Genomic DNA, 26,227 nt, shown 5'->3' on the forward strand with positions numbered 1-26,227 from the left:
CAGCAGCTTCTAAGGTGTAGGGTTGCGTAACCGGGTGGAAGCCGGCTAGTGAAGGCTATTTAACAGTCTAATGGCCTTAAGATAGAAGCTGTTTTTCAGTCTCTCGGTCCCAGCTTTGATGCACCTGTACTGACCTCCCCTTTTGGATGGTAGCAGGGTGAACAGGCCGTGGCTCGGGTGGTTGATGTCCTTGATGATTTTTTTGGCCTTCCTGTGACATCGGGTGCTGAAGGTGTCCTGGAGGGCAGGTAGTTTTCCCAGACCTGACCACCCTCTGGAGAGCCCTGCGGTTGCGGGCGGTGCAGTTGCAGTATCAGGCGGTGATACAGCCTGACAGGATGCTCTCAATTGTGCACCTGTAAAAGTTTGTGAGGGTTTTAGGGACACGCCAAATTTCTACAGCCTCCTGAGGTTGAATATGTAACTACTATGATAAGGCGTTTTGGCTGATCCAAATGTGGTATCGGGTTGGGTGGAAAAGATGTTGGGTACTGTTAAATCGGTGAAGGTAAACTGAAGTGGACTTGTGATGTTTGTTTGTGTTTCTTCCGCCCAGAGGGAGTGGGCGCTCTGTGCCTTTCGAGATTTGAATTAGAGTCTTTACCCGACAAAGTCATGTTAGGATATTTCAGTTATCCTGTTAGATCTTTAGTGCAAAATCCACTGCTGTGTTTCAGGTGCTACGTTTATGGTCATGTTGCAGCAGTGTTTAGGAGGGAGATTACAAGATGTGAGAAGTGTGCAGGAGGGCATGAGACAAAGGATTGTGTAGTTTCAGTGGTAAAAGTTGTGTGTCAACTGTAGGGGTGCCCATGTTGCTGGAGATCGGAAGTGCATGTGTGCTGAGGCAGGTGTTGTATGCCGAGGGAGTGAAGAAAGTAGAGGAAGATGGGTCAAGGGTGAGTTATGCTGAGAGGATCCCTCTGAGTAGTAGATTTGTGCCAGCACAGAGGGATAGGCCTATGAGTTATATATGCTTCAGTAAGGTTAGCTTCTTAGCGTTCATTCTGTAGCAATGGTTATCAACTGTACTGCAGAAATGGAAAGTAAATCACAGAAAATAGATGTTGTTTTGGCAGCAGCTGAGAAGTACTTGGGTGTACGAGATTGGATTTTAGAAGAGTTACAGGGTGTGTTGACTGGTGGTGTCCCGTCCATCCAGGTCGTTGGCCTGGGCTAGGATCAGATTAAATTAGTGGAATAAGGTGGTGGGTTTATATGAGTGTAGGGTTAGTTGGTAGGGTAATTAAAAATATGTTTTATAAAAAAATTCCCGTTTCCCCTTTGCCCATGATCTATTACAACGTGTAATGGATTTATACTATAGTTCAGTTGGGGGCGGTAATGCAAAATATTGGATGCCAACCGCCATTAAACCTCATCTAAGAAGAAGATCACAGCATCGAGTAACCGTACGACACAGAAAACGAACCAGACCCTAAAATATACGCCACTAAAAACACACATGGATCTATAGGAACGAGTATATCGGCGAATACAGCAAAATTAGACGCACCTGACCATTACCACAAGGTTACACATAGCCGTAGTTTATGCTAGGTTATGTATGCAGGGAGAATTGCAGATGCTGCGTGGAAGTGAAATCTTTTATGGAGGCTTGGAAGGACGCGGGGAGCGAAGAGCCGAAGTGGGGAAACTGGAGATTGCTACAACGTACTGGAAACAGTACAGCTTCTGCTGGCTACGAGTGACCCACGCGCACGGGACGGGGTGGAAACATGGCCGCGAATGGCAACAATTTAACATCTGGGATGGGAGAAATTATCCAACTGAACGTTGGTGGGACACGGTATTACATCGTTTAAATAGACCAATTCAGTCTAAAAACTGTCAATGTGCTCTCAGGGAGGGCAGGATACTATTAACATACTCGAACAGGCAGACAGACGGCTTGGTCGTTTCTTTTTAGGTTGATATGATGTCGCAGACGATAACATGGAATTCGGGCTGAGATAAAATGCACGAAAAGCACGCAACACATTGTCAAGGCGTGTTTACATTGTTGCAAAACGTATTTTAGCATATGTCTGGACAATGTGTAGTAAATTGCCCGAATTATTGACGGTGTTCCAGTCACATATGTGTTAGCAGCAGCATATGAATTTCCCAAGCATGATATCCCACATTAAACACTTTCCATATTGTATGTGTGTATTGATCTGTAACATGATTCCACCTTGGCTTGGACATAGGAATACAATATGTGGTGATATCCTACACCGGATGAATATGATAAAAAACGTGACAACCTATGAGAATTCATGAAAAATAGTATTGTAAAATACAATCCACTGTCATTGAGTCTCATTCATTTTGCATTGTCATGATATGTCTAAGTCGGTTTGATCTTAGGTATATCCTCTCCTTCCTCAGGTTCAGCACCTCTAGACAGACTCTCATGTGGATCCCAGACTCTTTCTTTTCAAGGTGGGTCAATCCACACATCTCTTTATCTCTGCTAAGATGTGATCTGGCTACAGCTCTGGAAAGGTGACCCAGTTCACTTCATGTTTATCTCCCAGCGAATCAATATTGATAATGTACAGGGTATCAAACAGCGTTAGGACTACAGGATTGCCCCACAGTTGAGATAAAGCCAGAGCGAAATTGAGATGAGCTTTTTATGGCTAACTAGAGCAAGATACCTAGGTGTCTGGCTAGACTGTAAACTCCTTCCAGACTCATATATAACATCTCCAATCCAAAATCAAATCTAGAATCGGCTTTCTATTTCGCAACAAAGCCTCCTTCACTCACGCTGCCAAACTTACCCTCGTAAAACTGACTATCCTCCCGATCCTCGACTTCGGCGATGTCATCTACAAAATAGCTTCCAATACTCTACTCAGCAAACTAGATGCAGTTTATCATAGTGCCATCCGTTTTGTGACTAAAACACCTTATACCACCCACCACTGCGACCTGTATGCTCTAGTCGGCTGGACCTCGCTACATATTCGTCGCCAGACCCACTGGCTCCAGGTCATCTATAAGTCCATGCTAGGTAAAGCTCCGCCTTACCTCAGTTCACTGGTCACGATAACAACACCCACCCGTAGCACGTGCTCCAGCAGGTATATCTCACTGATCATCCCCAAAGCCAACACCTCATTTGGCCGCCTTTCCTTCCAGTTCTCTGCTGCCTGTGACTGGAATGAATTGCAAAAATTGCTGAAGTTGGAGACTTTTATTTCCCTCACCAACTTTAAACATCTGCTATCTGAGCAGCTAACCGATCGCTGCAGCTGTACATAGTCCATCTGTAAATAGCCCACCCAATTTACCTACCTCACCCCATACTGTTTTTATTTATTTATTTACTTTTCTGCTATTTTGCACACCAGGATCTCTACTTGCACATGATCATCTGATGTTTTATCACTCCAGTGTTAATCTGCTAAATTGTAATGATTCGCTCCTATGGCCTATTTATTGCCTACCTCCTCATGCCTTTTGCACACAATGTATATAGACTCTTTTTTTTTCTCCCCCTACTGTGTTATTGACTTGTTTATTGTTTACTCCATGTGTAACTCTATGTTGTTGTCTGTTCACACTGCTATGCTTTATCTTGGCCAGGTCGCAGTTGTAAATGAGAACTTGTTCTCAACTAGCCTACCTGGTTAAATAAAGGTGAAATAAAACAAATCAAAAAAGAGGTTAAGTGTGTGTATGTGCCTGTGTGTGTTTCAGTTTGCTGAGTGGGAGAATATCATCTCTACTGGATGAAACTGGAGCTGTGAGTTCTGAGTCGTTACATAAACAAATATGTTCCAATGTTTTTTGGACAGGGGACTAAACATTCCACAGATGTACTCTCTTATGCTCTTTTATGCAGTGATATTACTGTACCAATGGTATTTATCCCCCCCCTAAAAAAAAACATGACTTCTAAATGTCCCTCTTGTCCTCTAGATATTTATTGACAGGGACCCAACAGCCTTTGCGCCCATCTTGAATTTCCTTCGAACCAAAGAGTTAGACTTAAGGTAAGAATACCTGACCCTTCTTACATACAAGGTCAATATGTGTATATAGTCTACATTATGGTAAAGCATATTGGGCCAGGTTAGGTCTTGACTGATGTTCTCTTCTCTTCGTAGGGGGGTAAACATTAACATTCTCCGCCATGAAGCTGAGTTTTATGGGATAACGCCATTAGGTATGGCGTCCGTGCACTAAATTGAATAATTACTATGCTACTATCTGGTATTACTATGGTATTACATAGTTATTTATTTGCTATATTTCTCACTTAATGTCTTGAGCTAATCTGGGAAATAACACAAATAATAATCACTTTATAGTTTTCCCTTGTCCATTTACCTATTAGCTATCAGATACAGTATACCTACCTATATAAAATATACAATATAAAACTACTTTCCTGACACGAAGTGCTGATTTGGTGGCATAATTATGTTTGGTTTCTGAATATCTGCCTCTTGTGTTGTGGTGGCTGTCTTCAGTGAGGAGGTTGCTGCTGTGTGAGGAAATAGAACGTTCGTCCTGTGGCAGTGTTCTATTCCATGGATACCTTCCCCCTACAGGTACTGTATTCCCACAACTCCTCTTACCTAGAATTCTGGATCCTCTGGCACAGGTGAATTACAGGACATTGTACTCTCTCTCTATTCCTCTGTTTGTTTACAAGGGAAATATAAGTGCTCTAGTGACGCTCTTGCTAGTGTTAGTTTTGTCTTTGTACTTTTGGTATTTTTGGCATTTATAAAATGTGTTAGTAATGTAGAATTTGATGTATTATTTCATGAGTTAGTTGGTTGATTGGTGGATTAAAGAATGTGCTTCTCCCACAGCTCTCCCAGCCCGTAACTCCAGCCCTACCCCTGCAGCCTCTGGCCTTGCCGCTGAGGATCGGCCTGGTCCTAGCAGAGCAGAGGGGGGGTTCTCCCAAACCTGCCCCCTCCACCCCTCCCTTCCCGGACCCCCTGGAGCCGAGGGGCCACACATTGGGTAAGCAGGGGGGCAGTTAATGGTTAAAAAACAAGGGTGTGTGTAATGAGGCATGGAGCAGGGCTGGCGCTGGGCTGTTCTACTCCCCAGACACATTAGAACACTGTGTGCCTGTTTAACGAGCAATCAGAATACTCAGTCCTACCATTGGTCAGGAGATGGGCTGTGTGTGCCAGGGTTTCCGTTAGCCTGTAAAAGCTGGCTTTTGTCCCCCAAAAAGTTTTTAGAAAAGCTGATAAATAAAATTGGCGCGAAATAATGCTTTTTAGCCTATTCACTGATGGAAATACATTTGACTAGTCATGCTTATCGTTCTATAGGTCATTTGCATAATTGTATGAAATTAAATTGGCTTGTGTGCACAGTATATTTGTTATTTATCTTATCACACGTGTACAGCATACAAATGCAGAGCCTTTGAGTAGAACATCTGCAGCATCTTGTGGTGCTTTCAACACAACTGGGGAAATACGACGTCACTGATCTTCAGTTTGGAAAGTCAGAGCTCTAGAAAGAGGCCAGAGTTTCCGAGTTGGAATTAGTTTGGAAAGTCAGAGCTCTAGAAGGAGGCCAGAGTTTCCGAGTTGGAATTAGTTTGGAAAGTCAGAGCTCTAGAAAGAGGCCAGAGTTTCCGAGTTGGAATTAGTTCGGAAAGTCAGAGCTCTAGAAAGAGGCCAGAGTTTCCGAGTTGGAATTAGTTCGGAAAGTCAGAGCTCTAGAAAGAGGCCAGAGTTTCCGAGTTGGAATTAGTTTGGAAAGTCAGAGCTCTAGAAGGAGGCCAGAGTTTCTGAGTTGGAATTATTTTGGAAAGTCAGAGCTCTAGAAAGAGGCCAGAGTTTCCGAGTTGGAATTAGTTTGGAAAGTCAGAGCTCTAGAAGGAGGCCAGAGTTTCCGAGTTGGAATTATTTTGGAAAGTCAGAGCTCTAGAAAGAGGCCAGAGTTTCCGAGTTTAGTTCGGGAAAGATCTCCTCTTTCTAAATTTCGAACAAATATTTTAATCTCTGTCACATGAATCCGCTCGCATATGCAGTGCCCTTTTGACAACTGTGTTGTCCCGCTAATTGCATTATGGAACAAACATTCACGCGTAGCCTCCTGCCTTGTGTGCATTGCTGCGCTTATAATGTGAATAAATAATAGTTTATCAACATTTTAAGCTAAAAGTTCTGATCTGTTGCATCAGACTCATTGCTTTTAAAAGTTATTTTTTGTTTCTGTAGCCTAGGCCTACTGATTGTATGAATTTGGGATGTGTCTATAACTGTCCCAGAGTCTGTTTGGAACAGGCTATTTCTTTCTTAAAAAGCTGACCAATAGAATAGGTAGCCTAAACTTCTCTACTATACTAGATTGACATAAGGTAGTGATTTTGCTACTTGTCTTGTTGGATGAGGAAAAGCATATGTAGACAGTTATTCTAACATGTTCAAAGTGCACATCAGAATTAGGTAAGGACCGCATATCATTGCATCCTAGACTTGCATGTTCTGTTAATATGAATTTACATATTCTAAATGTGATTTACATCATTCTTTGCACCGTGGACGAACACCCTAATTAGGTTACGCATCCAATGCATATGGGTCTGGTCAATTTCTCAAATGTCCAGTAAATTAAAATGGTGCCTGCAAATGTCCGGTGCCACATTTTCCTAACGGAAACCTTGGTGGGGGGGTGTGTGTGTGTGTTAGAGCCACAGCCAGTTTAAGCTGGTCAGAAACCATGACAGGGCTCTTAGTGTAGTATGCACAGAGCTGAATTATTCTATGAATTATATTGATGACATAACATTTTGTTGACACCCTCACTCAAATACATTGTACATGGTCATGTACAGACTTTAAAAAATCACATTGCATTTGTAAGCACTATTGCGCAATCATGGTGTAATGTACAGCGCATGTCTAGCTTAAAAAGTAGGGGGAAATGGTACCAGCACCGGCCTACCCAAACCAGGTAACTGACAAAATAAAGTGACACCATTCTTTTCATGAGAAATTCCATCATTTTGTGTTTTGTTGAAGGTGGTGGAAAATGCTGTCTCAGGCACCGTGACAGATGATTTACATCGTTTTCAAGCTCATCAAACAATCAGTGACCGCTCGTGCGGGACATTGTCATTCTGTGGGGGCAAAGCCATGGTAGCCAAAATAATGGCCTGCCTAGCATTTCTACACTTGACTCTAAGCATGATGGGATGATATTTTCGCCTGTGTGAAAGCACCTGCTTTCAATATACTTTGTACAATATACTTTGTACTAATGTACAGTTACGATGTACAGTTACCTGTACATTGTACAGCACTGTGAGTGTCCAGGCAGTTAGTCAAGTACTATGGAAAGTACTATGTTATGTTTCCAGGTGCTGTGGTGGATCCTAGGAAGGTGCTGATTGTAGCTGGACATCATAACTGGATCGTAGTGGCTTATGCACACTTTGTCATCTGCTACAGGTAACTCTGGCATTTGTAGTTGGATCCATCCACTCAGAGTTGATATAATTGATAGATTATGCTCATAAATCTTGAGTGTGTGTGTACTAACGTGTGTGTATTCTCCACTCCAGGATAAAGGAGTCGTCAGGGTGGCAGCAGGTGTTTTTTAGCCCCTATCTGGACTGGTCCATTGAGAGAATCGCTCTCAACGCCAAGGTACTGTTATACTGCTATAATCACAATGGATTGTCCTGAAAGTTGCATTATCTATCATATGTATTCTTTTTAAGGTGGTAGGTGGTCCCCATGGCGATAAGGACAAGATGGTGGCAGCCGCCTCCGCTAGCAACATCATCCTCTGGAGCATCCAGGACGGAGGGAGCGGCAACGAGATAGGTAGGGGGGGTGTGTTTGAGAGATTGTGAAAGAGAGACATGTTTGTGTGTGTGTGTGTGTGTTATTGACTCACTCTATCCCCTCCTCTCTCTCTCCCCCTCTCTCTCTGTCTCTGTTCTATCTCTCTCTCGCTCTCTAGGTGTGTTTAGTCTGGGTGTACCAGTAGATCATATGTTCTTCATTGGGAACCAGCTAGTGGCCACCAGTCACACGGGGAAGGTGGGGGTCTGGAACGCTGTCACACAGCATTGGCAGGTAGTAATACATAGGGTGTGTGTGGCTGTGTGTCATTGAAAGTGGGTAGGTATGTGTTTGACAGTGTGTGTATGAGAAAGGGAGAGAGTTTAACCCTTTCTTTTCTCTCCATCAGGTGCAAGATGTAGTTCCCATCACCAGCTGTGACACAGCTGGCTCCTTCCTGCTTCTGGGCTGCAACAACGGCTCCATCTACTATATAGGTACACACACACACACCACATCACATCACACCACATCACATCACATCACATCACACCACACCACACCACACCACACCACACCACACCACACCACACACACAGTTAATTCAGGAAGTGGAATTGGACTTTTCGTTTACTTCCTGAATTGAAATGGAATTGACCCCAACCCTTCTTGGTTTCATATGTGTTTCCTCTCTCACACTCACTCACTCACACAGACATGCAGAAGTTTCCTTTGAGGATGAAGGATAATGATCTGTTGGTGACAGAACTGTACCACGACCCATCTAACGATGCTATAACTGCCCTGAGTGTCTACTTCACACCCAAGACCAGTGAGTGCATACACAGACACACTCTCAAACACGCATGCGGACATGCATGCACACACACCAACGAAGACTGAAATGTATTATTTGAGTTCAGCCTTTCTAAGAAATGATCTTTTGCGATGTATTCTCTCTCTATCTCTCTCTCTCTCTCTCTCTCTCTCTCTCTCTCTCTCTCTCTCTCTCTCTCTCTCTCTCTCTCTCTCTCTCTCTATGCACAGTGTTGTAATAATGTGCAAATAGTTGAAGTACAAACAGGGCAATTTTTCCGGTGAGGGAGCGTCATTTACATTTTTTTAATGACATAATTCCTCAAAGTTTGTAGCCTACTGACATGTGTAGACTACTGACAGGTGTAGCCTACTGACAGGTGTAGCCTACTGACAGGTGTAGCCTACTGACAGGTGTAGCCTACTGACAGGTGTAGCCTACTGACAGGTGTAGACTACTGACAGGTGTAGCCTACTGACAGGTGTAGACTACTGACAGGTGTAGCCTACTGACAGGTGTAGCCTACTGACAGGTGTAGACTACTGACAGGTGTAGCCTACTGACAGGTGTAGCCTACTGACAGGTGTAGCCTACTGACAGGTGTAGACTACTGACAGGTGTAGCCTACTGACAGGTGTAGCCTACTGACAGGTGTAGCCTACTGAATATCATTGTAGAATAGGCCTATACATAAAATCCATCATCCAGTTGCCTATTTTTTTGATACCCTCAAACTTCAAACTCTAATTTCAAAATAGGCCATCATAAGTGTTAATCGTGAATGAAAGTAATTTACATTTTACCGGTGAAATGTCCAAACTGCATGCCAGTAATTTGATCTCAGTCAGTTTCATGGGAATATGCATTTAGATCTTCTTGAATTAGTATTTTGTGAGCGAATTAAAGCAGACGGTGTTAACAAACTAGTAGCCTTTCTTGTATTTTGTTTAAGTCAGTGTATCCTGCCTTGTGGCACGCGTCGTTGAGTTTTGGCCGCATGAGGATTTTTTGGGGACTATTTAGCATCAGATTAGAAATGATTGAGGAGGTATTTTTGTTGTAACATATTATAAGACTACTATGCTACAGTATACAGTGTATTCTGAAAGTATTCAGACCCCGTAACTTTTTCCACATTTTCTTACGTTACAACCTTATTCTAAAATCGATTAAATCATTTCCCCCCTCATCAATCTAAACACAATACCCCATAATGACAAAGGAAAACCGGTTTATAGACATTTTTGCTAATAAAAATGGAAATATCACATTTACATAAGTATTCAGACCCTTTACTCAGTACTTTGTTGAAGCACCTTTGTCAGCGATTACCACCTCGAGTCTTCTTGGGTATGACCCTACAAACTTGGCACACCTGTATTTGGGGAGTTTCTCCCATTCTTCTCTGCAGATCCTCTCAAGTTCTGTCAGGTTGGATGGGTAGTGTCGCTGCACCGCTATTTTCAGTTCTGCCCAGAGATGTTCGATTGGGTTCAAGTCTGGGCTCTGGCTGGGCCACTCAAGAACAGTCAGACTTGTCCCGAAGCCACTCCTGCGTTGTCTTGGCTGTGTGCTTAGGGTCGTTGTCCTGTTATAAGGTGAACCTTTGCCCCAGTCTGAGGTCCTGAGCGCTCTGGAGCAGGTTTTCATCAAGGATCTCTTTGTACATTGCTCCAAATATTGTTTCTCATGGTCTGAGAGTCCTTTAAGTGTCTTTTGGCAAACTCCAAGCGGGCTGTCGTGCCTTTTAGTGAGGAGTGGCTTCCATCTAGCCACTCTACCATAAAGGCCTGATTGGTGGAGTGCTGCAGAGATGGTTGTCTTTCTGGAAAGCTCTCCCATCTCCACAGAGAAACTCTGACGCTCTCTGAGTGACCATCAGGTTCATGGTCACCTCCCTGACCAAGGCCCTTCTCCCCCGATTGCTCAGTTTGGCCGGGTGACCAGCTCTAGGTAGAGTCTCGGTGGTTCCAAACTTCTTCCATTTAAAATGATTGAGGCCACTGTGTTTTTGGGAACCTTCAATGCTGCTGTCATTTTTTTGGTACCCTCCCTCAGATCTATGCTTAGACACAATCCTGTCTTGGAGCTCTATGGACATTTCCTTCAACCTCATGGCTTGGTTTTTCTCTGACATCCACTGTCAACTGTGGGACCTTATATAGACAGGTGTGTGCCTTTCCAAATCATGTCAAATCAATTGTATTTACCACAGGTGAACTCCAATCAAGTTGTAGTAACATCTCAAGGATGATCAATGGAAACAGGATGCACCAGAGCTCTATTTTGAGTCTCATACCAAAGGTTCTGAATACTTATGTAAATAAAGTATTTCTGTTTTATTAAACAATCCCAAAAAAATCTAAAAACCAGTTTTGTAGATTGATGAGGAAAATATGTATTTCATCCATTTTTAGAATAAGACCGTAATGTAACAATGTGGAAATAGTCGAGGGGTCTGAATACTTTTTTAGCACTGTATGCTATTATATTCGGTTCTGTTATGTAAAATACTAATGAATCATTGTGATCTTGTGAGACAATGATTCAGCTCTGATTTAACTTTACTAAACAAGCACCATTGTGAGAAGTGATAATTTTCTATTTGTAATAATAATAAGTGATTTTACATTTGTCATTTAGCGGACGCTCTTATCCGGATCGACTTACAGGAGCAATTAGGGTTAAGTGCCTCGATCAAGGGAACATCAACAGGTTTTTCACGTACTGGCCCAACATTCTTAACCGCTAGGATATCTGCTTCCCTAGTGATAAGTAGGACTATTAGGCGTAGGCAACAGATATTGCTGAGGGTTGTTTTAATTGATTTGAGCATCCTTCGAATCCTGATGCAGAAAGGACAGCACAGTAACTAAGTGGTCACATATCGGCCTGAGTTCCACTGCGCAACAGGGCGTCCGTGGAGTTCTGTTAAGGATCAGCCCCTTTTTTTCAATTTTCGCCTAAAATGACATACCCAAATCTAACTGCCTGGAGCTCAGGACCTGAAGCAATGATATACATATTCTTGGTACCATTTGAAAGGAAACACTTTGGAGTTTGTGGAAATGTGAAAGGAATGTAGGAGAATATAACACATTAGATCTGGTACAAGATAATACAAAGAAAAATAACCAACCTTTTTTTGTATTTTCTTTGTACCACCATCTTTGAAATGCAAGAGAAAGGCCATAATGTATTATTCCAGCCCAGATGCAATTTAGATTCTGGCCACTATTTGGCAGCAGTGTATGTGCAACGCTTTAGACTGATCCAATGAACCATTGCATTTCTGTTCAAAATTGTGTCAAGACTGCCCAAATGTGCCTAATTTGTTTATTAATAACTTTTCATGTTCAAAACTGTGCACTCTCCTCAAACAATAGCATGGTATTCTAGCTACTTTAAATTGGACAGTGCAGTTAGATTAACAAGAATTTAAGCTTTCTGCCAATATCAGATATGTCTATGTCCTGGGAAATGTTCTTGTTACTTACAACCTCATGCTAATCGCATTAGCCTACGTTAGCTCAACAATCCTGAAGAAGTTTTTAAGAACTTGGATTCTAGATCTCCTTGGTGTGATGATAAGGTTAATTCGGTGGATCAGTTTGTGTGCATATGCATTTGAGGTGGTATTTTTCTGTAAACTAAGTGCGCCGTACATGAGCCCCAAGTCCATAACAAGCCGTTTTAGCCAGGGACAAATTAATACAGTGGCTCAAGCTGTTCTCAATCATCAGAATACACCAGATAGCATAATTTAGCTACAGAAGATCAATAGTTTCCAAAAAATAACTGTGTTTTAATTTTTATCACAAGCACAAACAGGTAACCGCCAAAATAAAAGAAACACCAACATAAAGTCTCTTTAAAAGGATGTTGCGCCACCACGAGCAAATTTATAGAGAAATTAAATACAGAAATCTATGCTGAGCAAAAATATACATGCAACATGTAAAGTGTTGGTCCCATGTTTTATAAGCTGAAATAAAATGTATGAAATGTTCCATATGCACAAAAAGCTTATTTCTCTCAAATTTTGTGCACACATTTGTTTACATCCATGTTAGTGTGCATTTCTCATTTGCCAAGATAATCCATCCACCTGACAAGTTAGGCATATCAAGAAGCTGATTAAACAGCATGATCATTAAACATGACAATAAAAGACTACTCTAAAATGTCTCAAGTTTTGAGGGAGTGTGCCATTGGCATGCTGACTGCAGGAATGTCCACCAGAGCTGTTGCCAGAGAAATTAATGTTAATTTCTCTACCATAAGCCACCTCTAACATCGCTTTATAGAATTTGTCAGTACGTCCAACCGGCCTCACAACCACCGACCATGTGTAACCACGCCAGCCCAGGACCTCCACATATTGATGATATGTGTGTCACGCCCTGGCCTTTGTTATCTTTGTTTTCTGTAATAGTTTGGTTAGGTCAGGGTGTGACAGGGGGGATGTTTGTGTGTTTTTGTCTCGTCTTGGGTGGTTGTATGGTATAGGGGGTTTAGGTAGAGTAGAGTTTTTGCGTTTGAGTGTAGGTGTCTAGGTATGTCTATGGTTGCCTGAATGGTTCTCAATCAGAGACAGCTGTCATTCATTGTCTCTGATTGGGAGCCATATTTAAGGCAGCCATAGGCAGTAGGCTTTTGTGGGTAATTGTCTATGTCTATGTTGCATATTAGCACTTAGTCTTTTATAGCTTCACGTTCGTCTGTTTGTTGTTTTGTTTTCGTTCGTTTTCGTCTTCCAAATAAAAGAAGATGTATTTTTCACACGCTGCGCCTTGGTCCACTCATTCACCACAAGACGACCGTTACAGAATTACCCACCACAAAAGGACCAAGCAGCGTGTTAAGCAGCAGCAGGAGCAACCTACACAGGATTTCTGGACATGGGAGGACGAATTGGATGTTAAGGGACCTTGGGCTCAACCTGGAGAATATCGCAGCCCTCGTGAACAGCTGGAGGCAGCTAAAGCCGAGAGGCGGTGGTATGAGGAGGCAGCACGGAGGCGGGGCTGGAAGCCTGTTAATCAAGCCCAAAAATTTCTTGGGGGGGGGCTACAACGGAGTGTGGCTACAACGGAGTGTGGCGAAGTCAGGTAGGAGACCTGAGCCAACTCCCTGTACTTACCGTGGAGAGCGAGAGTACGGGCAGACACCGTGTTATGCGGTAGAGCGCATGGTGTCTCCTGTACGTGTGCATAGCCCGGTGCGGTACATACCAGATCCTCGTATCGGCCGGGCTAGATTGAGTATTGAGGCAGGTGCCATGAAGCCGGCTCAACGCGTCTGGTCTCCAATGCGTCTCCTCGGGCCGCCATACATGGCACCAGCCTTACGCATGGTGTCCCCGGTTCGCCTACACAGCCCAGTGCGGGTTATTCCACCTCCCCGCACTGGTTGGGCTACGGGGAGCATACAACCAGGTAAGGTTGGGCAGGCTCAGTGCTCAAGGGAGCCAGTACGCCTGCACGGTCCGGTATTTCCGGCGCCACCTCCCCGCCCCAGCCCAGTACCACCAGTGCCTACACCACGCACCAGGCTTCCTGTGCGTCTCCAGAGCCCTGTTCCTCCTCCACACACTAGCCAAGTGGTGCGTGTCTCCAGCCCATTACCACCAGTGCCTACACCACGCACCAAGCCTCCTGTGCGTCTCCAGAGTCCTGTGCGTCCTGTTGCTGCCAGCCGCACTAGCCTGAAGGTGCGTGTCCTTAGCCCGGTACCTCCAGTTCCGGTACCGCGCACCAGGCCTACACTGCGCCTCAGCTGGCCAGAGTCTGCCGTCTGCCCAACGGCGCCTGAACTGCCCGTCTGCCCAATGCCGTCTGAGCTGCCCGTCTGCCAAGCGCCGCCTGCGCTGCCCGTCTGTCCTGAGCCTTCAAAGCCGCCCGTCTGTCCTGAGCCTTCAAAGCCGCCCGTCTGTCCTGAGCCTTCAAATCCGCCCGTCTGTCCTGAGCCTTCAGAGACGTCCGTCAGTCAGGAGCCGCTAGAGCCGTCCGCCAGACAGGAGCCGCTAGAGCCGTCCGCCAGACAGGAGCCGCTAGAGCCGTCCGCCAGACAGGAGCCGCTAGAGCCTTCCGCCAGACAGGAGCAGCCAGAGCCTTCCGCCAGACAGGAGCAGCCAGAGCCTTCTGCCAGACAGGAGCAGCCAGAGCCTTCCGCCAGACAGGAGCAGCCAGAGCCTTCCGCCAGACAGGAGCAGCCAGAGCCTTCCGCCAGACAGGAGCAGCCAGACCCTTCCGCCAGACAGGAGCAGCCAGAGCCGTCATCCAGCCATGACCAGCCAGAGCCGTCATCCAGCCATGACCAGCCAGAGCCGTCATCCAGCCATGACCAGCCAGAGCCGTCAGCCAGCCATGACCAGCCAGAGCCGTCAGCCAGCCATGACCAGCCAGAGCCGTCAGCCAGCCATGACCAGCCAGAACCGTCAGCCAGCCATGACCAGCCAGAGCCGCCAGTCAGCCATGACCTGCCAGAGCAGCCAGTCAGCCATGACCTGCCAGAGCCGCCAGTCAGCCATGACCTGCCAGAGCCGCCAGTCAGCCATGACCTGCCAGAGCCGCCAGTCAGCCATGACCTGCCAGAGCCGCCAGTCAGCCATGACCTGCCAGAGCCGCCAGTCAGCCATGACCTGCCAGAGCCGCCAGTCAGCCATGACCTGCCAGAGCCGCCAGTCAGCCATGACCTGCCAGAGCCGCCAGTCAGCCATGACCTGCCAGAGCCGCCAGTCAGCCAGGATCTTCTAGAGCCGCCAGTCAGCCAGGATCTTCCAGAGCCGCCAGTCAGCCAGGATCTACCAGAGCCGCCAGTCAGCCAGGATCTACCAGAGCCACCAAAGCGGGTATTGACAATGGTGGAGTGGGGGCCACGTCCCGCACCCGAGCCGCCGCCATAATAAGGCCCACCCCGGACCCTCCCCTTCTGTGTCAGGTTTTGCGGCCGGAGTCCGCACCTTTGGGGGGGGGGGGTACTGTCACGCCCTGGCCTTTGTTATCTTTGTTTTCTGTAATAGTTTGGTTAGGTCAGGGTGTGACAGGGGGGATGTTTGTGTGTTTTTGTCTCGTCTTGGGTGGTTGTATGGTATAGGGGGTTTAGGTAGAGTAGATGGGTTTGTGTTTGAGTGTAGGTGTCTAGGTATGTCTATGGTTGCCTGAATGGTTCTCAATCAGAGACAGCTGTCATTCATTGTCTCTGATTGGGAGCCATATTTAAGGCAGCCATAGGCAGTAGGCTTTTGTGGGTAATTGTCTATGTTGCATGTTAGCACTTAGTCTTTTATAGCTTCACGTTCGTCTGTTTGTTGTTTTGTTTTCGTTCGTTTTCGTCTTCCAAATAAAAGAAGATGTATTTTTCACACGCTGCGCCTTGGTCCACTCATTGTCCTCAAGACGATCGTGACAATGTGGGATCGTCTGAGACTAGCCAGCCGGACAGCTGATGAAACTGAGGAGTATTTCTGTCTGTAAAAAGCCCTTTTGTGGGGAAAAACACATTCTGATTGGCTGGGCCTGGCTCCCCAGTGGGTTTATTTCTATTTTTATTTCACCTTTATTTAACCAGGTAGGCTAGTTGAGAACAAGTTCTCATTTGCAACTGCGACCTGGCCAAGATAAAGCATAGCAAATCGACACATACAACACAGAGTTACACATGGAATAAACAAAACACAGTCAATAATACAGTAGAAAAAAGAAAACAAAAAGTCTATATACAGTGAGTGCAAATAAGGTAAGATAAGGGAGTTAAGGCAATAAATAGGCCATGGTGGCGAAGTAATTTCAATATAGCAATTAAACACTGGAATGGTAGATGTGCAGAAGATGAATCTGCAAGTAGAGATACTGGGGTGCAAAAGAGCAAGAAAAATAAATAAATACAGTTTGGGGATGAGGTAGATAGGTGGGCTGTTAACAGATGGGCTATGTACAGATGCAGTGATCTGGGAGCTGCTCTGACAGCTGGTGCTTAAAGCTAGTGAGGGAGATATGAGTCTCCAGCTTCATTGATTTTTGCAATTCGTTCCAGTCATTGGCAGCAAAGAACTGTAAGGAAAGGCGACCAAAGGAGGAATTGGCTTTGGGGGTGACCAGTGAGATATACCTGCTGGAGCGCGTGCTACGAGTGGGTGCTGCTATGGTGACCAGTGAGCTGAGATAAGGCGGGGCTTTACCTAGCAGAGACTTGTAGATAACATGTGGGTGAGCCTCGCTCCCAAGTGGATGGGCCTATGCCCTCCCAGGCCCACCCATGGCTGTGCCCAGTCATGTGAAATCCATAGATTAGGGCCTAATGAATTTATTTCAATTGACTGATTTCCTTATATGAACTGTAACTCAGTGAAATTGTTGCGTTTATATTTTTGTTCAGTGTAATTTACATAACTATTCACAACCCTGAGTCAATACATGTTAGAATGACCTTGGACAGCGATTACAGCTGTGAGTTTCTGGGTAAGACTCTAAGAGCACACCTGGATTGTACAATATTTTAGCACATTTATTATTTTTTAAATTCTTCAAGCTCTGTCAAGTTGGTTGTTGATCATTGCTAGACAGCCATTTTCAAGTCTTGCCATAGATTTTCAAGCCTGTTTAGGTCCAAAGTGTAACTAGGCCACTCAGGAACATTTAATGTCGTCTTGGTAAGCAACTCCAGTGTATATTTGGCCTTGTGTAATTGTCCTGCTGAAAGGTGAATTTGTCTCCCAATGTCTTTTGGAAAGCAGACTAAACCATGTGTCCCTCTAGGATATTACCTGTGCTTAGCTCTAATCGGTTTATTTTTATCCTAAAAAACTCCATAGTCCTTGCCGATATCAAGCATACCCATAACTTGATGCAGCCACCACCATGCTTAAAAATACAGTGCATTCGGAAAGTATTCACGACAATATTCTTTGCCACATTTTTTGCAGTGTTACTTTAGTGCCTTATTGCAAATAGGATGCATGTTTTTGATTTTTTTTTTTGTACAGGCTTTTTCTTTTCACTCTGTCATTTAGGTTAGTATTGTGGAGTAACTACAATGTTGTTGATCCATCCTCAGTTTTCTTCGATCACAGCCATTAAACTCTGGAATTGTTTTAAAGGCGCACTATGCTGAAATCGCCATTTCCTGGTTACTAAAATTAATAATATTTTGCCTAATTTCAGTTTGTGACAAAGCAAACAGTCATTGGGAAGAGAATCTTTGTACCATCTAAACCACTGTGAAATATATTTTCCATAACCAAAAGTTTTTTTAGCTGTTTGAAGCTTGTGTACACCGAGTACACCAAACTTTAGGAACACCTTCTTAATACTGAATTGCACCCCCCCTCCCCCCATTTGGCTCAAATTGTTGGGTTGCATGGACCCTGCAAGGTGTTGAAAGCGTTCCACAGGGATGCTGGCCAATGTTGACTCCAATGCTTCCCACAGTTGTGTCAAGTTGGCTGGATGTCATTTGGGTGGTGAACCATTCTTTATTCACACAGAAAACTGTTGGGCGTGAAAAACTCTGCAGCGTTGCAGTTCTTGAAAAACCAGTGTGCCTGGGACCTACTACCATACCCCATTCAAAGGCACTTAAATCTTTTGTCTTACCCATTCACCCTAAGAATGGCACACAGACACAATCCATGTCTCAAGCCTTAAAAATCCTTCTTTAACCTTCTCCCCTTCATCTACACTGATTGAAGTGGATTTAACAAGTGACATCAATAAGGAATCATAACTTTCACCTGGTCAGTCTGTCATGGAAAGAGCAGGTGTTCTTAATGTTTTGTATGGGAGTTTATAAAAAAATGTGTTTCTCTCTCTCTCTCTCTCTGCTCCCTCTCTCTCTCTGCTCCCTCTCTCTCTCTCTCTCTGCTCCTTCTCTCTCTCTCTCTGCTCCTTCTCTCTCTCTCTCTGCTCCCTCTCTCTCTCTCGCTCTCTCTGCTCTCTCTCTCTTTCTCTTTCTTTCTCTCTGCTCCGTCTCTCTCTCTCTGCTCTCTCTCTCTCTCTTTCTTTCTCTCTGCTCCCTCTCTCTCTGCTCCCCCTCTCTCTAGGTGTGAGTGGTAACTGGATAGAGATAGCGTATGGGACCAGTTCTGGAGCAGTGAGGGTCATAGTCCAACACCCTGAGACAGTAGGCTCTGGACCTCAGCTCTTCCAGACCTTTACTGTCCACCGCTCCCCTGTCACCAAGATCATGCTCTCTGAGAAACACCTTGTCTCAGGTAAGAAGGGACAAGGGAAATATTGTGATTTATTTGAGCCGAGTTATTAGTGCTGAGTGATAAAAAAAAAAAAATGTAGGTCTGTTTTTGAGGTTCTCTTTTTGAGGTCTGTTCGGTTTTGGTTTGATTATTACAAAAATAATCGCGATTTTCGATTCGGTTTTGATAAAAAAATGTAAAACATAATTAAATGCACTATGCAATTATGTGGGTTGAATGCTGTAACAACACAGAATAAAACAATGAATAAAAGTCCCATGATAGTAGTGACTGCCCATTACTGATTACACTTATTAACCATCATTTATTCACATTACTTTAATAAAATATTTCAGTGGTGTATATTACATTTGTTTTATTTGATTACTTTATTATTTAATTCAAACTCATCTCTGTAGAGCTGCTGCCAATCAAAATCACTATTTTAGTTGTTCTTCAAAGTAAATAAAGGCATATTTTATGACTGCTGAATCTATCAATCACTTTTTATTTTATTTTACAAGGTAAGTTGACTGAGAACAAATTCTCATTTATAGCAACGACCTGGGGAATAGTTACAGGGGAGCGGAGGGGGGATGAATGAGCCAATTGGAAGCTGGGGGTGATTAGGTGGCCATGATGGTATGAGGGCCAGATTGGGAATTTAGCCAGGACGCCGGGGTTAACACCCCTACTTTTACAATAAGTGCCATGGGATCTTTATTGACCACAGAGAATCAGGACACCCATTTAACGTTCCATCCAAAATACAGCACCCTATGTCCCCAATCACTACCCTGGGGCATTGGGATATTTTTTTAGACCTGAGGAAAGAGTGCCTCCTACTGGCCCTCCAACACCACTTCCAGCAGCATCTGGTCTCCCATCCAGGGACCAACCCTGCTTAGCTTCAGAAGAAAGACATCAGTGGGATGCAGGGTGGTTTGCTGTTGACAGGGTTGTATGTTGCATTAATATTTTAAAATAAATTATTTACAGCCAATAATAAAGAGGAAAGACAGCAGTGGGCTGCACTTAGATCATGTACAGTGTTTTCAGGTAAAAATACCTGGCGAAGGAACTGCTCTCTATTTATCCCCTTTTGATCTCGCATCCTTCTCTCTTCCATTGTATGCGTAAAAGAAACACAGAACGGACACGTAGGCACGCAATGGATTATGGTCATTGTAGTTGATTATCACGTTTTCTATGCTAAACTATGTAGAATATTGGCCTGTTGGAAACTACAACTTCACACAGTTCGGCTTGATCTGATTTATCTCTAGATAAAGTGCGCAATGTGCACATTGAGCTCACAGAAAAAAGAAAAAAAATGGAATTCAAATAATTAAACCGACATCGGTCAAATTACCAACATTTCAGTTAATCGTTCAGCACTAGTTATTATGGAAGCGGGATAAGAAAATAACGATAATGATGATGATAATATATCTGTATGTATCCAGGGTGGGTCTGGATCCAGGGTGGGTCTGGCTCCAGGGTGGGTCTGGCTCCAGAGTGGGTCTGGCTCCAGAGTGGGTCTGGCTCCAGGGAGGGTCTGGCTCCAGGGAGGGTCTGGCTCCAGAGTGGGTCTGGCTCCAGAGTGGGTCTGGCTCCAGAGTGGGTCTGGCTCCAGGGAGGGTCTGGCTCCAGGGAGGGTCTGGCTCCAGGGTGGGTCTGGCTCCAGGGTGGGTCTGGCTCCAGGGAGGGTCTGGCTCCAGAGTGGGTCTGGCTCCAGGGTGGGTCTGGCTCCAGGGTGGGTCTGGCTCCAGGGAGGGTCTGGCTCCAGAGTGGGTCTGGCTCCAGGGTGGGTCTGGCTCCAGGGTGGGCCTGGCTGTGTTTCATATACATTGTGTGTCTCTCGTCTGTCTGTCTTTGGGTGTGTGTTTTGTCTCCTTTCAGTGTGTGCGGACAACAACCATGTGCGTACGTGGACAGTGACGCGGTTCCGAGGCATGATCTCCACGCAGCCTGGCTCCACCCCCCTCGCCTCCTTTAAGATCCTCTCATTGGAGGAGACTGAGAGCCACGGCAGCTACTCATCAGGCAACGACATTGGTGAGAGAGGGGGAGCGGGAGGGAAGGAGAAAGTGAATAGATATGGTAAATGGAAGGGGTGAATGGACAATTGTTAAAGTAAATCTAGAGCCCAGTATCCAGGGTGGGTCTAGAGACCAGTATCCAGGGTGGGTCTAGAGCCCAGTATCCAGGGTGGGTCTAGAGCCCAGTATCCAGGGTGGGTCTAGAGACCAGTATCCAGGGTGGGTCTAGAGCCCAGTATCCAGGGTGGGTCTAGAGCCCAGTATCCAGGGTGGGTCTAGAGCCCAGTATCCAGGGTGGGTCTAGAGCCCAGTATCCAGGGTAGGTCTAGAGCCCAGTATCCAGGGTGGGTCTAGAGCCCAGTATCCAGGGTGGGTCTAGAGCCCAGTATCCAGGGTGGGTCTAGAGACCAGTATCCAGGGTGGGTCTAGAGCCCAGTATCAAGGGTGGGTCTAGAGCCCAGTATCCAGGGTAGGTCTAGAGATCAGTATGGGTCTAGAGCCCAGTATCCAGGGTGGGTCTAGAGACCAGTATCCAGGTTGGGTCTAGAGCCCAGTATCCAGAGTGGGTCTAGAGCCCAGTATCCAGAGTGGGTCTAGAGCCCAGTGTCCAGGGTGGTGTGGTCTAGAGACCAGTGTCCAGGGTGGTGTGGTCTAGAGACCAGTATCCAGGGTGGGTCTAGAGACCAGTATCCAGGGTGGTGTGGTCTAGAGACCAGTATCCAGGGTGGTGTGGTCTAGAGACCAGTATCCAGGGTGGTGTGGTCTAGAGACCAGTATCCAGGGTGGGTCTAGAGACCAGTATCCAGGGTGGGTCTAGAGACCAGTATCCAGGGTGGGTCTAGAGACCAGTATCCAGGGTGGGTCTAGAGCCCAGTATCCAGGGTGGGTCTAGAGACCAGTATCCAGGGTAGGTCTAGAGCCCAGTATCCAGGGTGGGTCTAGAGCCCAGTATCCAGGGTGGGTCTAGAGACCAGTATCCAGGGTGGGTCTAGAGTCCAGTATCAAGGGTGGGTCTAGAGCCCAGTATCCAGGGTAGGTATAGAGATCAGTATGGGTCTAGAGCCCAGTATCCAGGGTGGGTCTAGAGACCAGTATCCAGGTTGGGTCTAGAGCCCAGTATCCAGAGTGGGTCTAGAGCCCAGTGTCCAGGGTGGTGTGGTCTAGAGACCAGTGTCCAGGGTGGTGTGGTCTAGAGACCAGTATCCAGGGTGGGTCTAGAGACCAGTATCCAGGGTGGTGTGGTCTAGAGACCAGTATCCAGGGTGGGTCTAGAGACCAGTATCCAGGGTGGGTCTAGAGACCAGTATCCAGGGTGGGTCTAGAGACCAGTATCCAGGGTGGTGTGGTCTAGAGACCAGTATCCAGGGTGGTGTGGTCTAGAGACCAGTATCCAGGGTGGTGTGGTCTAGAGACCAGTATACAGGGTGGTGTGGTCTAGAGACCAGTATACAGGGTGGTGTGGTCTAGAGACCAGTATACAGGGTGGTGTGGTCTAGAGACCAGTATCCAGGGTGGTGTGGTCTAGAGACCAGTATCCAGGGTGGGTCTAGAGCCCAGTATCCAGGGTGGGTCTAGAGCCCAGTATCCAGGGTGGGTCTAGAGCCCAGTATCCAGGGTAGGTCTAGAGCCCAGTATCCAGGGTGGGTCTAGAGCCCAGTATCCAGGGTGGGTCTAGAGCCCAGTATCCAGGGTGGGTCTAGAGACCAGTATCCAGGGTGGGTCTAGAGCCCAGTATCAAGGGTGGGTCTAGAGCCCAGTATCCAGGGTAGGTCTAGAGATCAGTATGGGTCTAGAGCCCAGTATCCAGGTTGGGTCTAGAGACCAGTATCCAGGTTGGGTCTAGAGCCCAGTATCCAGAGTGGGTCTAGAGCCCAGTATCCAGAGTGGGTCTAGAGCCCAGTGTCCAGGGTGGTGTGGTCTAGAGACCAGTGTCCAGGGTGGTGTGGTCTAGAGACCAGTATCCAGGGTGGGTCTAGAGACCAGTATCCAGGGTGGTGTGGTCTAGAGACCAGTATCCAGGGTGGTGTGGTCTAGAGACCAGTATCCAGGGTGGTGTGGTCTAGAGACCAGTATCCAGGGTGGGTCTAGAGACCAGTATCCAGGGTGGATCTAGAGACCAGTATCCAGGGTGGGTCTAGAGACCAGTATCCAGGGTGGGTCTAGAGCCCAGTATCCAGGGTGGGTCTAGAGACCAGTATCCAGGGTAGGTCTAGAGCCCAGTATCCAGGGTGGGTCTAGAGCCCAGTATCCAGGGTGGGTCTAGAGACCAGTATCCAGGGTGGGTCTAGAGTCCAGTATCAAGGGTGGGTCTAGAGCCCAGTATCCAGGGTAGGTATAGAGATCAGTATGGGTCTAGAGCCCAGTATCCAGGGTGGGTCTAGAGACCAGTATCCAGGTTGGGTCTAGAGCCCAGTATCCAGAGTGGGTCTAGAGCCCAGTGTCCAGGGTGGTGTGGTCTAGAGACCAGTGTCCAGGGTGGTGTGGTCTAGAGACCAGTATCCAGGGTGGGTCTAGAGACCAGTATCCAGGGTGGTGTGGTCTAGAGACCAGTATCCAGGGTGGGTCTAGAGACCAGTATCCAGGGTGGGTCTAGAGACCAGTATCCAGGGTGGGTCTAGAGACCAGTATCCAGGGTGGTGTGGTCTAGAGACCAGTATCCAGGGTGGTGTGGTCTAGAGACCAGTATCCAGGGTGGTGTGGTCTAGAGACCAGTATCCAGGGTGGTGTGGTCTAGAGACCAGTATACAGGGTGGTGTGGTCTAGAGACCAGTATACAGGGTGGTGTGGTCTAGAGACCAGTATACAGGGTGGTGTGGTCTAGAGACCAGTATCCAGGGTGGTGTGGTCTAGAGACCAGTATCCAGGGTGGGTCTAGAGACCAGTATCCAGGGTGGGTCTAGAGACCAGTATCCAGGGTGGTGTGGTCTAGAGACCAGTATCCAGGGTGGTGTGGTCTAGAGACCAGTATCCAGGGTGGGTCTAGAGCCCAGTATCCAGGGTGGTGTGGTTTAGAGACCAGTATCCAGGGTGGTGTGGTCTAGAGACCAGTATCCAGGGTGGGTCTAGAGCCCAGTATCCAGGGTGGTGTGGTCTAGAGACCAGTATCCAGGGTGGGTCTAGAGCCCAGTATCCAGGGTGGTGTGGTCTAGAGACCAGTATCCAGGGTGGTGTGGTCTAGAGACCAGTATCCAGGGTGGGTCTAGAGCCCAGTATCCAGGGTGGTGTGGTCTGGAGACCAGTATCCAGGGTGGGTCTAGAGCCCAGTATCCAGGGTGGTGTGGTCTAGAGACCAGTATCCAGGGTGGGTCTAGAGCCCAGTATCCAGGGTGGTGTGGTCTAGAGACCAGTATCCAGGGTGGTGTGGTCTAGAGACCAGTATACAGGGTGGTGTGGTCTAGAGACCAGTATACAGGGTGGTGTGGTCTAGAGACCAGTATCCAGGGTGGTGTGGTCTAGAGACCAGTATCCAGGGTGGGTCTAGAGCCCAGTATCCAGGGTGGGTCTAGAGACCAGTATCCAGGGTGGTGTGGTCTAGACACCAGTATCCAGGGTGGTGTGGTCTAGAGACCAGTATCCAGGGTGGGTCTAGAGCCCAGTATCCAGGGTGGTGTGGTCTAGAGACCAGTATCCAGGGTGGTGTGGTCTAGAGACCAGTATCCAGGGTGGGTCTAGAGCCCAGTATCCAGGGTGGTGTGGTCTAGAGACCAGTATCCAGGGTGGGTCTAGAGCCCAGTATCCAGGGTGGTGTGGTCTAGAGACCAGTATCCAGGGTGGTGTGGTCTAGAGACCAGTATCCAGGGTGGGTCTAGAGCCCAGTATCCAGGGTGGTGTGGTCTAGAGACCAGTATCCAGGGTGGGTCTAGAGACCAGTATCCAGGGTGGTGTGGTCTAGAGACCAGTATCCAGGGTGGGTCTAGAGCCCAGTATCCAGGGTGGTGTGGTCTAGAGACCAGTATCCAGGGTGGGTCTAGAGCCCAGTATCCAGGGTGGTGTGGTCTAGAGACCAGTATCCAGGGTGGGTCTAGAGCCCAGTATCCAGGGTGGTGTGGTCTAGAGACCAGTATCCAGGGTGGGTCTAGAGCCCAGTATCCAGGGTGGTGTGGTCTAGAGCCCAGTATCCAGGGTGGTGTGGTCTAGAGCCCAGTATCCAGGGTGGGTCTAGAGCCCAGTATCCAGGGTGGTGTGGTCTAGAGCCCAGTATCCAGGGTGGGTCTAGAGCCCAGTATCCAGGGTGGTGTGGTCTAGAGACCAGTATCCAGGGTGGGTCTAGAGCCCAGTATCCAGGGTGGTGTGGTCTAGAGCCCAGTATCCAGGGTGGTGTGGTCTAGAGCCCAGTATCCAGGGTGGGTCTAGAGCCCAGTATCCAGGGTGGTGTGGTCTAGAGCCCAGTATCCAGGGTGGTGTGGTCTAGAGCCCAGTATCCAGGGTGGGTCTAGAGCCCAGTATCCAGGGTGGTGTGGTCTAGAGCCCAGTATCCAGGGTGGTGTGGTCTAGAGCCCAGTATCCAGGGTGGGTCTAGAGCCCAGTATCCAGGGTGGTGTGGTCTAGAGCCCAGTATCCAGGGTGGGTCTAGAGCCCAGTATCCAGGGTGGTGTGGTCTAGAGCCCAGTATCCAGGATGGTTCTAGAGCCCAGTATCCAGGGTGGTGTGGTCTAGAGCCCAGTATCCAGGGTGGTGTGGTCTAGAGACCAGTATCCAGGGTGGTGTGGTCTAGAGCCCAGTATACAGGGTGGTGTGGTCTAGAGACCAGTATACAGGGTGGTGTGGTCTAGAGACCAGTATACAGGGTGGTGTGGTCTAGAGCCCAGTATCCAGGGTGGGTCTAGAGCCCAGTATCCAGGGTGGGTCTAGAGCCCAGTATCCAGGGTGGTGTGGTCTCCCCTCAGGTCCGTTTGGGGAGAGAGACGACCAGCAGGTGTTTATTCAGAAGGTCATCCCCATCACCAACAAGCTGTTTATTCGCCTCTCCTCCACTGGGAAAAGGTATTACACATCCGTTATACACACATATCATGATGTTATAGCCTTGTCTGATAAACATGGTCATTTAGCTCTTTCATCCAGCTCACAGTAAACACACTTACAGTTGAAGTCGGAAGTTTACATATACCTGAGCCAAATACATTTAAACTCAGTTTTCACAATTCCTGACATTTAATCATTGTAAAAATTCCCTGTCTTAGGTCAGTTAGGATCACCACTTTATTTTAAGAATGTGAAATGTCAGAATAATAGTAGAGAGAATGATTTATTTCAGCTTTTATTTCTTTCATCACATTCCCAGTGGGTCAGACGTTTACATACACTCAATTAGTATTTGGTAGCATTGCCTTTAAATTGTTTAACTTGGGTCAAACGTTTCAGGTAGCCTCCCACAAGCTTCCCACAA

At 46.8% G+C, this 26,227-nt stretch overlaps 1 protein-coding gene across 1 annotated transcript in view; it reads left to right on the forward strand.

Annotated features, from left to right (window-relative positions):
* The first annotated feature begins 1,344 nt into the window (after positions 1-1,344).
* LOC129811503 (BTB/POZ domain-containing protein KCTD3-like) overlaps positions 1,345-26,227 on the forward strand; it is a 30,985-nt gene continuing 6,102 nt past the window's right edge. The window contains exons 1-16 of the mRNA XM_055862865.1: positions 1,345-1,810; positions 2,395-2,448; positions 3,715-3,760; positions 3,937-4,010; positions 4,125-4,183; positions 4,491-4,571; positions 4,839-4,994; positions 7,355-7,448; positions 7,562-7,646; positions 7,721-7,826; positions 7,966-8,081; positions 8,197-8,284; positions 8,503-8,619; positions 18,647-18,817; positions 20,699-20,854; positions 25,725-25,821. Of these exons, the coding sequence (XP_055718840.1) occupies positions 1,740-1,810; positions 2,395-2,448; positions 3,715-3,760; positions 3,937-4,010; positions 4,125-4,183; positions 4,491-4,571; positions 4,839-4,994; positions 7,355-7,448; positions 7,562-7,646; positions 7,721-7,826; positions 7,966-8,081; positions 8,197-8,284; positions 8,503-8,619; positions 18,647-18,817; positions 20,699-20,854; positions 25,725-25,821 (1,571 nt within the window). The 5' untranslated portion in view covers positions 1,345-1,739. The remainder of the gene's footprint in view (positions 1,811-2,394; positions 2,449-3,714; positions 3,761-3,936; positions 4,011-4,124; positions 4,184-4,490; positions 4,572-4,838; positions 4,995-7,354; positions 7,449-7,561; positions 7,647-7,720; positions 7,827-7,965; positions 8,082-8,196; positions 8,285-8,502; positions 8,620-18,646; positions 18,818-20,698; positions 20,855-25,724; positions 25,822-26,227) is intronic.

This window comes from Salvelinus fontinalis, chromosome 15 (assembly GCF_029448725.1).
Source record: "Salvelinus fontinalis isolate EN_2023a chromosome 15, ASM2944872v1, whole genome shotgun sequence".
Classification (NCBI taxonomy): domain Eukaryota; kingdom Metazoa; phylum Chordata; class Actinopteri; order Salmoniformes; family Salmonidae; genus Salvelinus; species Salvelinus fontinalis.